A 14,460-nucleotide genomic window follows, 5' to 3' on the forward strand; every position below is an offset into this window, starting at 1 on the left:
AAGGTGATGCAGAGTATTCCAGTTGTGTGTAATTATCCGGAAGTATTTCCCGAAGATCTTCCTGGATTACTGCCTGATCGACAAGTGGAATTCCGTATTGACTTGTTGCTAGGAACAACGCCAATTGCAAAAGCACCTTATCAATTAGCACCGACGGAGATGAAGGAGTTGATGATGCAACTTCAGGAGTTATTGGACAAAGGTTTCATTAGACCTAGTTCATCACCCTGGGGAGCTCCGGTGTTATTCGTGAAGAAGAAAGATGGAAGTATGAGAATGTGCATTGATTATCGAGAGCTGAACAAGGCAACAATAAAGAATAGATATCTGTTGCCAAGGATTGATGACCTGTTTGATCAAATGCAAGGTTCGAGCTATTTCTCGAAGATCGACCTAAGGTCAGGATATCATCAGCTAAAAGTAAGACAGCAAGATATCGAGAAGACTGCATTCAGAACTAGATATGGACACTACGAGTTCTTGGTTATGTCGTTTGGACTAACTAATGCTCCAGCAGCGTTCATGGATTTGATGAATAGGGTTTGTAATCCTTTCCTTGATAAATCCGTGATAGTGTTCATAGAAGACATTCTGATTTATTCAAAGAGCCAAGAAGAGCATGGCAGACACTTGCAAGAAGTGTTAGAAGTCTTGAAGAAGGAGAAGCTGTATGCTAAGTTCTCTAAATGTGATTTTTGGATTTTTGAAGTCCAATTCTTGGGTCACGTGGTCAACCAAGAAGGGATAATGGTTGATCCAGCAAAGATTGAAGCTGTAATGATGTGGGAACAACTGAAAAGTCCCACGGAGATCCGAAGCTTTTTAGGATTAGCAGGATATTACCGAAGGTTTATCCAAGGCTTTTCTTCGATCGCTACTCTGTTGACAGCTTTGACCCACAAAGGAGCTACTTATGCTTGGAGTGATAAGCATAAAGAAGCATTCGAGAAGCTAAAGAAGAAACTATGTGAGGCACCGATACTTTCTCTACCTGATGGAGTTGAAGACTTCGTTGTTTATAGCGATGCGTCTGGGGTTGGATTGGGTTGTGTTTTGACCCAAAGAGAAAAGGTGATAGCATATGCGTCTCGACAACTAAAAGGGCATGAAAAGAACTACCCGACTCATGATTTGGAGTTGGCAGCGGTAGTTTTCGCTCTGAAGATATGGAGGCATTACCTCTATGGCACAAAGTGCAAACTTTTCACTGATCATAAGAGTCTCCAATATCTCTTTAATCAGAAGGAATTGAATATGAGGCAACGACGCTGGCTATAATTACTTAAAGACTACGACTGTGAGATACTTTACCGCCCTGGTAAAGCTAATGTTGTTGCTGATGCTCTCGGTCGGAAAGTCAATCTTGAAAGGAAAAGGCCAAGAGCGTTGAGAATAGAAGTTGTCTCGACAATTGTGGACAATATAAAGAAAGCTCAAAGCGAAGCTTCTGAGAAGAATGATCGAAATGAGGAGCGTTTGGGTAAAACGTTGGTGTTTGGTACAAACGGTCATGGACTGAAGGTATTCCAAGATCGTATTTGGGTACCTAAGTCAGGAGGAATTAGGGATCTTCTGATGGAAGAAGCTCACAAAACCATGTACTCGATTCATCCCGGTAGCACTAAAATTTATAGGGACCTAAGACCCTACTACTGGTGGCCGACGATGAAGCTTGATGTTGCAAAGTATGTGGCTGAGTGTGTGACTTGTGCGAGAGTAAAGACACAACATTAGAAACCGTACGAGAGTTTAGAACCTTTGCCTGTGCCTATGGGTAAGTGGGAAGACATTGCTATGGATTTTGTCACTAAACTGCCCAGAACAAAGAATGGTCATGACATGATTTGGGTGGTCGTTGATCGATTCACTAAGAGTGCGCATTTCATAGCAGCGAAGGAGAAATGGTCTATGGAAAAGCTTGCAAATTATTACGTGAAGGATATTGTGAGGCTTCACGGTGTTCCATTAACGATTGTATCGGATCGTGATAGCCGTTTCACCTCGAGGTTTTGGAAAAGTCTACAAGAGGAATTGGGTACCAAGTTGTGTTTAAGTACAGCTTACCATCCGCAGACTGATGGTCAGAGTGAAAGAACGATACAAACACTTGAAGATATGCTGAGAGCATGTACCTTGGAATTTCTAGGTAATTGGGATGAACATTTACCTTTGGTAGAATTTTCCTACAATAATAGTTTCCACTCGAGCATTAAGATGGCACCTTACCAAGCTTTGTATGGACAAAAGTGTCGTATGCCGTCGTGTTGGCTTGAGGCTGGGGAAAAACAGTTTATGGGACCAGAGATGGTTCATCAAACTGCTGAAAAGTTGAAAATAATTAGGGAAAGAATGTTAGCAGCTCAGGATCGTCAAAAGAGCTATGATGACAAGAAGCGAAGACCGATGACTTTTGAGGTCGGGGATTCGGTTTTGCTTAAAGTCTTGCCGTGGAAGGGACTTATAAGATTTTGTAAAAGGGGAAAGTTGAGTCCAAGGTTTATTGGACCGTTTAAAGTTCTTCAGAGAATTGGGAACCAAGCTTACAAGCTCGAACTACCAGAAGAACTGAATGGAATTCATAACACTTTTCATGTGTGTTATTTGAGGAAGTTCACGGGAGATGTTCCCGACATGATTCCACTTTCGGAAGTTGAGAATCGATGAGAACAAAAGGTTGATTGAAGAACCAGAGGCAATTGTTGACCGAAAGACTAAGAAGTTGCGACGCAAGATGGTCGAGTTAGTGCTTGTCCGATGGAAACACACGAATGGGTCGAATCTCACCTGGGAGACGGAGAGTGACATGATGGGTCGCTATGCGCATTTGTTTGTTGATGTGTGATTCCGGTGACGGAATCATTCTAAGGTGGAGAGAATTGTAACGCCTATGTTTCTGGGCTTGTCATTAATGTTGATATAGTAGTCTAGGTTAACCTTTGTAACCCGTTTTGAAATAATAGAAGTGTATTATTTGAGTATTATGTGTTTTGTGCTTAATTGCTTAATTATGTGGTTTGATTAATTAAGAATAAAAATAAGCGTCAAAATTTAAGTGTAAAATAAACTTGATATCTTTGGATAATGTTGTAGTAGTTGAAACGAGGTTTCCGAATATATATAGAACGCCCAAATCTGACTTCGTATAAGGAAGTTATGATTTATCGAAGTTTCGGCTTAGCGGTATGCAGCCTGAAATACTCGATTTGAGATCGAGCAGTTTTTAGCCGAAGCAATCTAAACGAGGATCGAAGGTCTCGTTGTTGGTATCGAAGCGATAAAATTTTAGGCGAGAACGGACGTCAAACGAAGAAGTTATGAATTTATAACGAAGTTTTTCTGTCCCGGCCTATTCAAAATAAATAATAAAAATAAATTTAAAATTAGCCGACGGAGTCTAAACAAAAGTTGTAGAGCGTAGTCTCACCTTCGCGTGGATATAAAGAACGTCGAAAACGGAGTTCGTATGAAGAAGATATGAATTTTCGAAGGTATGTCGACACTCGCACTCGAGCACTTCGGATGCGTAAGCAGTGACGTTGCTGAGGCAGTACGCCCCGCGTACTCCGAGGCTCCAACCTCCTATAAATAGGATGCGAGGGCAGCCGACTCTTTTGCTATTTTTCTCTCTTCTCTCTCCTGTTTTGCATCGATTTGCGTGCCATAAATACCCCGAAGCCCCGGTAATATTCTCGATCCCCGAAGCAAGTCCCGAGATCCCGAAGATCCCGAGAAGTGCGGTTCCCGAGCCGAAGCTCTGCCCGCGAGATGTTCGATTTTTGTAGAGATCTTCCAGATCTGCTGAGGATTACTACTTCTGTAAGTCGTAGTGCTGTCCGATCATCTTCTGATCAAGTGAGTGTATACTACCTTTCACAAACACGATAATAATACAAGTATGGTTTGAGTGTATTGAGTATATTGCTGTTTATACGTGTGAGTGTGTAGTTACTTTCTTCTAACACATAATTATGAAGTATTTTATACGAAATACGTGTTATGTGTATATCTTGTGTTATATGTGTGAATGTATATTCACTCTCTTCAATCTCATAGATCTGATTTGTTTTCTATGAAATACGTGTTATGTGGGTATGCTTCATCTGTTATGTGGAATATATTGAATGAAAATGCTATACAGGTTTTAAACTATGTATAAAAATATATATTTTTATCTACTAATATCTTGGGTTGAACATGGGTAGATAGTTGGTGTGAAATAAACAGATGAGAGGCCTCAATGTTGTTGTTGTTGTTGTTGATCTAGTTATTCAGCGGAGTATGGATAACGATCACGGACTCTTTCTAGACAGTCCAGTGGAACGCTAGCAGGTTCATAACCTGTAGGTGTTGTGAACGATGTGTTCACCGGTGTACTCTATGCCCCTCATGGTTGCCTTTAGGATATCTATTGTTGAGGAAACCCCTTAGCAGTGATGTCCGTCCCGATGAAAATACTAGATTAGGTCCCTTGAGATAGATGTTGTTTTAGGGACGTAAAGTGAGGATAACGGGCATGGGTAATCGGGATAGTGATTGGTTAGTGAAAATTAAATATAATTTATTTATTGTGGGTTGAAAACCCTATATGCTCACCAGGCTCCCAAGCCTGACCCACTCAGTTTTAATTGTATTAAAGGTAGTGGCGCGAGGGCATAAGATGGTTGAATCATCAAGTTGTTTTGTTTACAAGTCTGTATATGTATATATTTGTTGAATGACTTGTAATGTTATCGTTTATGCTTTATGGTCTGTATCGGAACATGACATCCCGAGTTTTGATTATATAATGAAAATGCATCTCTTGATGAAATGCTTTGATAAATATTATTTTATCATGTTTTGTTTTGGGAACAAATTCTGCAACACTTTTAAATCAAAAGGATTTACTCTGAAATTATTTTAAAAAGCATAAATGAAATCGGTCTTTTCTGGCCGTGATTTTGGGGATGTCACAATCCGAGTGTTACTTGTTGGGTTTTGAGCATTCTAACACTCCTATGGTGTACATGCAACCCTATAAACCTTGGATCTATGTTTTCTTTATTATACATGCAAATATTAAATATTCCAAGGTTTCATCCTAACTAGCATATTATGAAGCACCTATACTACAAAGTTCTAGTTAGATGACATACCTTTTGATGTAGCTTGATGTCTTCAAGCTTTAAGAGCTTAGCCCTAGTAGTGTGGAAGCCTCAAGTGGAATCACAAATCATTAAACACCTTGGAAGAACTTGAGATAATATGTATGCACACTAAAATCGGCCCACTCTTATGTCCTCACACACTAGTACCATTTCTTGTGCCAAAGACCTCTTTATATAGTATGGAGGATTGGGGTTACATTCATGTAAACCCTAATACCCATGACCTTTCATTTCATAGGATCCATGTGTTAAAACTCCATGGACTATCCATGATAGCTTAGCCCAACCTAAATGAACTTGGCCCATTCCATATATATATAAGAGTCCATATTTAATTAGTTCCTTTTGATCACTAATTAATTCTAAATTAATTCTTGATCAATACTATTTAAATAATATGATTCCATATTAATATATTGGAACTTTAAATATATTAATATAAATCATAAATATACTATTCTCAAAAGACTATCCATATAAATTGTGTTGGTGAAGTGCAACCCAAATGGACCATGTCGGGTCGGGTCAAGTACATATCAAATATAGTTATGGACTTAGACATTAATCCAACATTATTTTCATTTGCTGCTAATCTTGATTGGTCGTTACATCAACTTGATGTAAAAAATGCTTTCTTAAATGGAGAACTAGAAGAAGAATTGTACATGGACGTTCCACTGGGCCTCGAATCTCAAGAAAATAAAGGAATGGTGTGTAAACTTAGAAAGTCCTTGTATGGGTTGAAACAGTAACCTCGAGCTTGGTTTGAACGACTGACACGAGTGGTTAAAAATTATGGTTTTACTCAGGAACAAACAGATCATACAATGTTTACTAAACACTCAAATGATGGACAGGTGGCTATCATGATTGTCTATGTCGATGACATCGTCATCACCAGTGACTACAAAAAGCAGATTGATGAACTAAAACAATTTTTAGGTGAAGAATTCAAAATCAAAGATCTCGATCAACTAAAATATTTTCTTGGTATGGAAATCGCACGGTCTACGAAGGGCATCTCGGTTACACAAAGGAAGTATACTCTAGATCTCTTAAAGGAAACCGGGATGTTAGGATGCAAACCAACAAGCATACCAATGGAACCGGGGAAGAAATTTCGAACACAAGATGGGGATGAGATGGTTAAAAAAGGAAGGTATCAAAGATTAGTTGGAAAACTAATTTATCTTGCTCATATGAGACCTGATATTGGGTTTGCAATAGGTATGGTGAGTAGGTTCATGAATGCTCCAAAAGTACAACATTTGGAAGCTATTTTTCAAATACTTAGTTATCTAAAAAGAAGTCCAGGAGCTGGATTGTTTTTCAAAAAGAATGTTGATCGAGAAGTCAAAGTGTTTACTGATGCAGATTGGGGAGGATCCAGTGTAGATGGTCGATCTACAATCGGTTATTGTACTTTTGTGTGGGGTAATCTTGTCACTAGGTTAAGTAAGAAGCAATTGATTGTAGCTAGAAGTAGTGCATAGGCTGAATTCCGAGCTATGTGTCAAGAAATTTGTGAAGGAATTTGGATGGGAAGGATGCATAAAAAACTTAAGATGTCAAAGAACATAAAAATGACTCTTTTTTGTGACAATAATGCAACGATTGAAATTGCTAAAAACCCAGTTCATCATGATCACAAAAAACACGTGGAGATTGACCGTCATTTTATCAAGGAAAAGCTTGATGCTGGTATTCTGAAATTGTCTCATATCCCTTCAAACTATCAAATTGATGATGTTCTGACCAAGGCACTTCCTAAGAACAAATTTGACAGCATGAAAGGCAAGCTGGATATGATTGATATTCATACCCAGCTTGAGGGGAGTGAAGAATTATGGCAGATTCCTGATTATTTGAATTTGTTCTTTTTTGTTATTTTTAAATGTCATTATCTATTAGGAATTAGATTCCAGTTAGGATTATTTTGGTTAGCCGGCCCTAGCTGTTTTTGTAGTATTTATATCTTTTTGTTCTACGCATTTTTTTAAATAGAGCAATAGTAAAATTTTCTTCTTCTTCTTTTCTTCTCGGTACCGTTACCTATTTCTTAAGCAGATCCGCGCTAAGACTCATATTATGTGTCTAATTCAGGGTAAAATATCCTTTTACCCTTCCTCCAACTTAGCCCGTGGCCAAGGCCCAAACTAGATGACAAAAGGCCCAATATCAAAATAAACTCCTTAAGTCTGATTATGGCCCAATTTTCCAAATTGGCCCTAATTCTTTTCATGGCCTTCACCCAAGAAGATCTACCTAGCCAAAAGCCCAACCATAAGATCCCAGACGGCCCAACACAACCCAATGCAAACCAAAACCAAATCTTTATCCAAAAGGCCCAAATTACTTCAAGGTCCATACTTGGCCCAATTTTCTAAATTAGGCCCAACTCCTTATTGGTCCTTATCCAAAGGTTTGATCCTCTAATTAGCCCAAAACACACTTATCCGGTTAGTCCATTAGGGCCTAAGTATCAAAGCCCAAAAGATGGACCAATACCCGAAGCCCAAGTTTAAAATCCAAATAGAGGATGTACGCAGGGCGTACCCCCTTCGGTATGTTGGGTGTACTTCGCCTCGCATTGACCACCATTGGGGTGGTTGAATCTGTACGTAGGGCATACAAAACTTATGTGGAGCGTACCCTCATAGAGACCAAAATCATGATAAGTGCTTAATAGCTTAATAAGTTAAGCCCAAACTTCAGATCCATGGTCCAAATGCACATTAGAGTCATAAAGTCTCAAACTTTATGACTTTAGACATCTAAAAGCTCTTAATACAAGGTCTTAATCCATTAAGACCTTTCTACCATATACATGGGACACTTCTAACCATTAGAACCTCATTTTTATGCCTTAGGACCCATCTAAGGTCTGAAAGGACAGCTCAACATTTCTAAAGCAAAGCATGCACAAATTTGGGACTTTTGGGACAAGAAGAACACCAAAAAGCAACCAAAGCAAGATCTAAAAAATCCAAGCATAAAGGTAGAAGCTTTATACCTTCTGAAGCTTCCCAAGAAGATGATAATCCTAGATCTACAAGCTTGCTTCCTTCCTTGACCCCTTTGATGCATTAACTTCTCCTTTTTGCACACAAAACCACACTACAAGCTCAAGATGCTCACTATGGGGGTTAGGGTTCACTCAAAATAGCTAAGGGACTTGGAGGCTGAAAGAGTGAGTCAAAATGACCCATAAGAATGCTTAAATACCCCACAAACCCTAAAGGTTAGGGTTTCACCTGGACATACTTACGCCCTACATACATATGCGTACACTCAACGTACTAGGTGCACTTTAGTACGCTTAGCGTACTCACATGTACACCCAACGTATAACTCATGCTCCATAAGTTACTTATTTTCCACTAGGGCTTCCCATGGCCACTTCATTCAATTCCAAGTACACGAGTGACATAAATAAAACCCAAGGGATGGATTTCAAATTACTTGAAAACAAGGGTGTTACAGATTGTGATTGAAGATTTCCATCAGGACTCCAGTCGCATTTCATGAAGAAATATCTTCCATTCCACACACCATCATTATGCTTGGATCTCAACAAAAGGGACGGTTTATCGGTTTTGACCATTAACAAGAAGCGAGAGTTCCCAAAAGTTGTAAGATCATTGATATATGCTAGCTCATTTAAACCATTGGTAAGATCCCTAGTGTGGTTGAAATGATTAATCCAATAGAGGATCCTCCAAACCGTTGGCATAACGTGAATGTATGAGATTTTAGTGATCTTTAAAAATTCAGAAATGATTATGAAGAAGAGGTAATAAAGTCCTAGGGTGAAAGGATACTCGGGAAAACTAACTCAATATGGAGAGACAAAGTCAGGTGGAATCCTAGCATCAAAAGCCCTAAATATGGTATCGGTAGGAAAAGTTCCAGCTGATTTCAGGGCCTCAATGTCATTTCCATTTATGGCACAAGTTTCCTCGTAAGATAAAATCTTTTGGTCCTTGAAATCATCATCAAGAACAATTATGATGCTGGAGCGAGAACAAATAGATTTATTGACCATGACTAAAGACAAGAAGGACAAAAGGGAACAAGATTAGTACATTTGATGGTATACAACTGACAATGGAAGGAAAGCTAGAAGAATTAGTAAAACAAAGGAGATGGACGTCCTATTTATATAGAAATCACTAAAAGATAGAAGGGTGATTTGACCCATTCCAACGGCTAGAAGTCTACCCATTGAAATTCAAATTACCCCATCCATTAGAGATTTTTACTTCGTTTTTTACTTAAAAAAATACCACTAAATATCTAAACAATAACAGTTATATTTCATAGGATCCTTGAATCGTACTCAGGATTCTCAAATATTTCTAAAGCCTCAAGATCGTTGAACATATCCCGAGATCCTGACTATTACCACTAATATTTCTAGCATTTGTAAAGGTTGTATTTTCTTTGTTTTTCTCACATGTGCAAAACTAGTCTACACAAAACCCATTCTCAACAGAGAGTCATATCAACCAGACAAAAGACCTGGAATACCAAGTCAAATAACGTTCATATGCTGATTTCGAAGGATCCTGAAATTATTAGACTTTTTGTTACTTACACTAGACTATAAATAACACATGTATCTAGCACACAACGCACATGATTAGCCCTAACATTACTCTTGTACTCGTATTACTTTCACAATCTTTGTAACCTTAGATTAAAATCAATAAAAAATATCAAGGCATGTGATAATTATCACCTCCTAATGTTTTATGCCAGAGATCCTACAAAGAATCAAGGGCTTTCCTTGTAACTCATTTGTATCACTTTGACTACCATATGATACTTACATTACACTAACACAATAACATTGTTGGATTAGATGTATAAGCCCATAATTATTATTGGTATGTACTTGACCCGATAGTAGCATGTTCCATTTGGGTTGCATATCATCAGGACAATTTATTAGGATGGACTCTTGAGAGAAGGTTATATATGATTTATTAATATATTATAAGTTATAATATATTAATATGAAATCATATATTTTAATTAGTATTGATCAAGAATTAATTTAGTGATCAAAGGAGACTTATTTAAATCTATGGGGACTAATTATGGTAATTAGTTATATTTATATGTGTCGGGCTTATGATTCATGTTTGACCAAGTTTATGTATGGAGACATAAAGAGTTGGGCCACATGAACCATGGATCATAAAACCCATGGGTGTGGATTTGGGTTAAACCCATGACCATTGGAATCTACCATATAAATATGTTGCTTCATGACCAACAACGTGTGCTTCTTTTCTTAGAGAAAAATGGAGGTGTTTTGGTGCATGAAATTCTCTCTCAAGTTCCACCTTTGTCCATGATGTGATGTGATTCCATTTGAGGCTTCCACACTATTGGGGCTAAGCTTTTAAAGGTCAAATGCACCAAGACTTCAAGCTACACAAAAGGTATGTTACCCTAACAAGTATCTTGTATGAGTTATGAAAATTGCATGCCAGTTATAGGCATCTTACCTTGGAAACATCATTGCATGTATAATTAGTGAAAACATAGATCCAAGGTATTTAGGGTTGTATGTGCACCATAGGATGTTGTAATATACAAAACCCAACAAATATCTCATATAATTTGGTCGAATTACACTTGATCACTTTTTGACCAAAACACACACACACACACACACACATATATATATATATATATATATATATATATATATATATATATTATTTACATAAACATTATATATTTATATTTTGGTTCAGTTCGGTTTTCTCGATTTATATGCTTTTTAAAACCGGAATTGAACACAATATTTCGGTTTTAAAAAGATTCTAACCCAAACCATCGGCCCCTATTCCGGTTTTGATTTTTAGGTTTTCGATTTCGATTTTGCTGCTAAGGCTGAAGGATGTTTTTGTCGATGGTAAAAGGGTGTTATATAGGCGCCACATAAGCTTTTATAATTTTTGTCACACTTTGTTTATTAACAGGGTGTGGTAGTTTTTTTTTTATCAATGATACATATAGTGATATTTATGCTAAAAAAATAAATAAAAAAGAAAAGAAATTGCAACCACCAATTAGAAAATAAGAAAATGCTTACTTTTGAAAATTACCGTAAGTGGAAGTTCATCTATGAGATTTACTATTCGCATAAAAAAAAATTTGAATATTGTTCACCGCCTGTAAAAATGCCATTTAGATTTACCATCGATAAAAAGCCTCCCATACATGAGATATAACCTAACAAAATTGCTATAGCAAGTTATAATTATTGGTTCCAAAAAGAAAAATTAAAAAATTAAAAATTAAAAGTTTAAAATTTTAATTAGCAAGAAATTATGAGGTTTTGAAGACTTTGATGCGTAATGAGGTGACACTCATTTAATATACCTGATCTGTTGACCAGTGAGAAAGTAGAGATTCTATTTGGAGATTGCATTGGAGCACCTATGGTTGTGTATTGGTATTTCCCGATGCTGATCGAATACTTTCTATTTACCTTTTGTCCACTTTATCATTCCATCTTATTTTTCAGATGAGAGATACAACCATGGGGAACAGATCCAGTAATCAACAAGTTCATCACCACTCCAGCAGCAGCACCGGCAACACCACCAGCCCCAGGACTAGGAACACCTTCTTCTTCCCAATGTTATGTCGCCTCTCCATTAACGACGTCGCCAAACCTACCAGATTGGCCGATTTGGCGTCTTCCTCTTCTACTTCCACTTCATGTTCGCCGGATCCTACATCCCCGAAAATCAGCTGCATCGGTCAGATCAAGAAGAGATCCAACTCCAACTCCACCTCCATCGCCAACAACCACATCTCCGCCTCCAGAATATCTACTGCTACCACCGGAAAATCAGCTACCAACCTCAATTACAATAAGCTTCGGAAACTCTTCTCTGGTAAAAACCTAATCTCACTACCTACTGACACTGCTACAATCAGCAATCACTGCGGAATTCGAAGCTGCAATGGTAATGGTGGTGCTCGGAAGCCGAATAGTAATAAGAAGACATATATGATTAGTATCGGGGATCCGGAGGTAGCAGTGGAAGAACTAGATCCGCCATTGCCGGTGGTGAAATGTCGGCTTCGAGATCAACAAGTGAATGTGAGTCTAGGAAAGAGACGTGGCATTGAATTGAAGATTCTACAGATTCAGCCATTTCAGTTGTCTGCAGTTCATGGTACCAAGTTTATCAATAACGGAGACATTTCAACTGATGATAAACTCTTTAGGTAAATGCGGGAACAACCAGGATGAAGTGATTTTTCATAGAATTTTCAATTTTTTCTGTTGTTAAGGTTTAGAAATACGACTGTAAGTGAAAGTTTCCTGCACATCAATTTATGTTAAAATATTACACCGACTCGGCCATTGACAGCATAGTTTGAAATTTACTTCAAATCAATTTTTTATGGGTTGTGTCGGTACCTTCTTAATCAATTTTATCCCTAACATTAATCTAATTAAACTTTTATTTTTTATTTACATTATTTTTTTCCTTTTTATTATTATTTTTTTTTATTATTATTATTATTATTATAAATTTTGATAACTATATAAAATTTGTACAACATTTTAAAATTCGGACAACATTATAAAATCCAAACGACTATATAAAATGAAACAAAAGTAAAGTTTATTTTATTTTAAAAACAAACCCATACCATTAACATTAATTGATAAATTTTATTATGTCGTTCAAATGTATAACGTCGTCATGATTTTAAAATTTATCCGAATTTTAAAATGTTGTCCGAATTTTATACGGTTATTAAAAGTTATAATAATAATAATAATAATAATAATAGTAAAATAAAAAATTAAAAAACTAAAAACAAAAAAAAAAAAAAACAAAATAGGGAATAAATAACAAAAGACAAAAAAAAGTCACATCAGGAAGTGGAATTAGAAAAGAATGGGTATTTATAGCATTAGCCTTTTTTATAATTCAAATTATTAAATACCATTTTCGCAATTGACGGCAATCTGATTTTGATAGTAGTGCAATTTCTATCGGGTGTCATGTGTTCATGTGTTCGAAACTTCAAACATTGGTGGTGGTGACTAGTTTTGTTTTTTTAAGTGAACATTTTCTAGTAAATGGCATGGCAAAGGGGAGTTTGGCATGTTACATGAAGTGTACTTATAAATAAGGCAATTAGGTATACTATCCATGTTATTGGTATGGTTGTTAGGTTGGGCATTATGTGTTAACTAGAGATTCCCCCCCCCCCCCCCCCCCCCCCCCATGATGTAGGCGTAGAAGGTGTTGGTTTTGTGTAAAACTAAAGTACATTGACTGAATTGGTAGCCACAGTAAAGTATGTTGCTATTCTCTATGATTCGCCCATTTACAAACGCTTAAATGTTATAATAAGAAAATTTTGAGAGTATAACGGTATAATTGGATAGGATTTTCACATGTTGTAGTATGCCATAAAAATGAATGTACATTGCTATTTCTTAATTGCATTGCTATAATTGAATGGGATTTTCAAAATATATTGTTCTAACAGTTATGACGTTATTTTACATTATGATGATTGGAAGGAAAACTACAACAAATTTTGAACCAACACCTGAAACATTCAAACTTCAGAAAAATAACAAGCAATGTTATCAAAATATAATGTTATAAAAAATGAATGTACATTGCTATTTGTTAATCACATTGCTATAATTGAAAGAGATTTTCAAAATATATTATTCTAACAGTTATGATTCATTATTTACATTATGATGGTTGGAAGGAAAACTACAACAATCTTTGAACCTGAAGCATTCAAACTTCAGAAAATTAGCAAGCAGTGTTATCAATAATGATCAAAGAGTGATATTTTGGTAACCAAGTTTAGCCGATTTTTATGGTTTTGGTCCCTAGAAAAGTTGTGTTCGTAGTTTTGGTCATTATTTCAAACATTAAAATAGCAAAAAACTTTAAAAGTAAGCTTGTAAAAAAAACAAAAAAAAAATTAAACTTCATTGCTATTTTAAAATATAAATACGGATTTTTTGAGAAATTAAAAATGGTTTCAATAAATTTATGATCAATAAAACTTTATAATACCAATCAACTTTAAAATGTACATTCCAAAAACCAGTTTCTAGGTTTGATGACATAAATAAAATATACCCACTTGTAACATTAGATGGTAAGCTAGTCATTACACCTCCTTTAATGCTACCAAATTATAAGAGTTTTTAATACAATATTAAAAGTGTTTGGTAATAATTTAGCGACTTAATGAAAATATTAAGAAAGAAGAAGTGTAATTTTACCTTATTGGC

At 36.4% G+C, this 14,460-nt stretch overlaps 1 protein-coding gene across 1 annotated transcript; it reads left to right on the top strand.

Moving 5' to 3' along the window:
- Nucleotides 1-11,556: 11,556 nt before the first annotated feature.
- LOC145100609 (myotubularin-like protein) lies at nucleotides 11,557-12,657 on the top strand. Its single transcript, XM_079037812.1, has 2 exons — nucleotides 11,557-11,619; nucleotides 11,692-12,657. Exon 2 carries the CDS (start codon nucleotides 11,692-11,694, stop codon nucleotides 12,406-12,408), a length of 717 nt encoding a protein of 238 aa, XP_078893938.1. The 5' UTR covers nucleotides 11,557-11,619; the 3' UTR covers nucleotides 12,409-12,657.
- The last annotated feature ends 1,803 nt before the right edge of the window (nucleotides 12,658-14,460 follow it).

This window comes from Lactuca serriola, chromosome 4 (genome assembly GCF_051521515.1).
Source record: "Lactuca serriola cultivar US96UC23 chromosome 4, Lser_US96UC23_V15, whole genome shotgun sequence".
NCBI lineage: Eukaryota > Viridiplantae > Streptophyta > Magnoliopsida > Asterales > Asteraceae > Lactuca > Lactuca serriola.

Bases quoted from the DNA above. Each gene is read 5' to 3' on its own strand.
- LOC145100609 (XM_079037812.1), top strand. From the start codon at position 11,692: ATGAGAGATACAACCATGGGGAACAGATCCAGTAATCAACAAGTTCAT.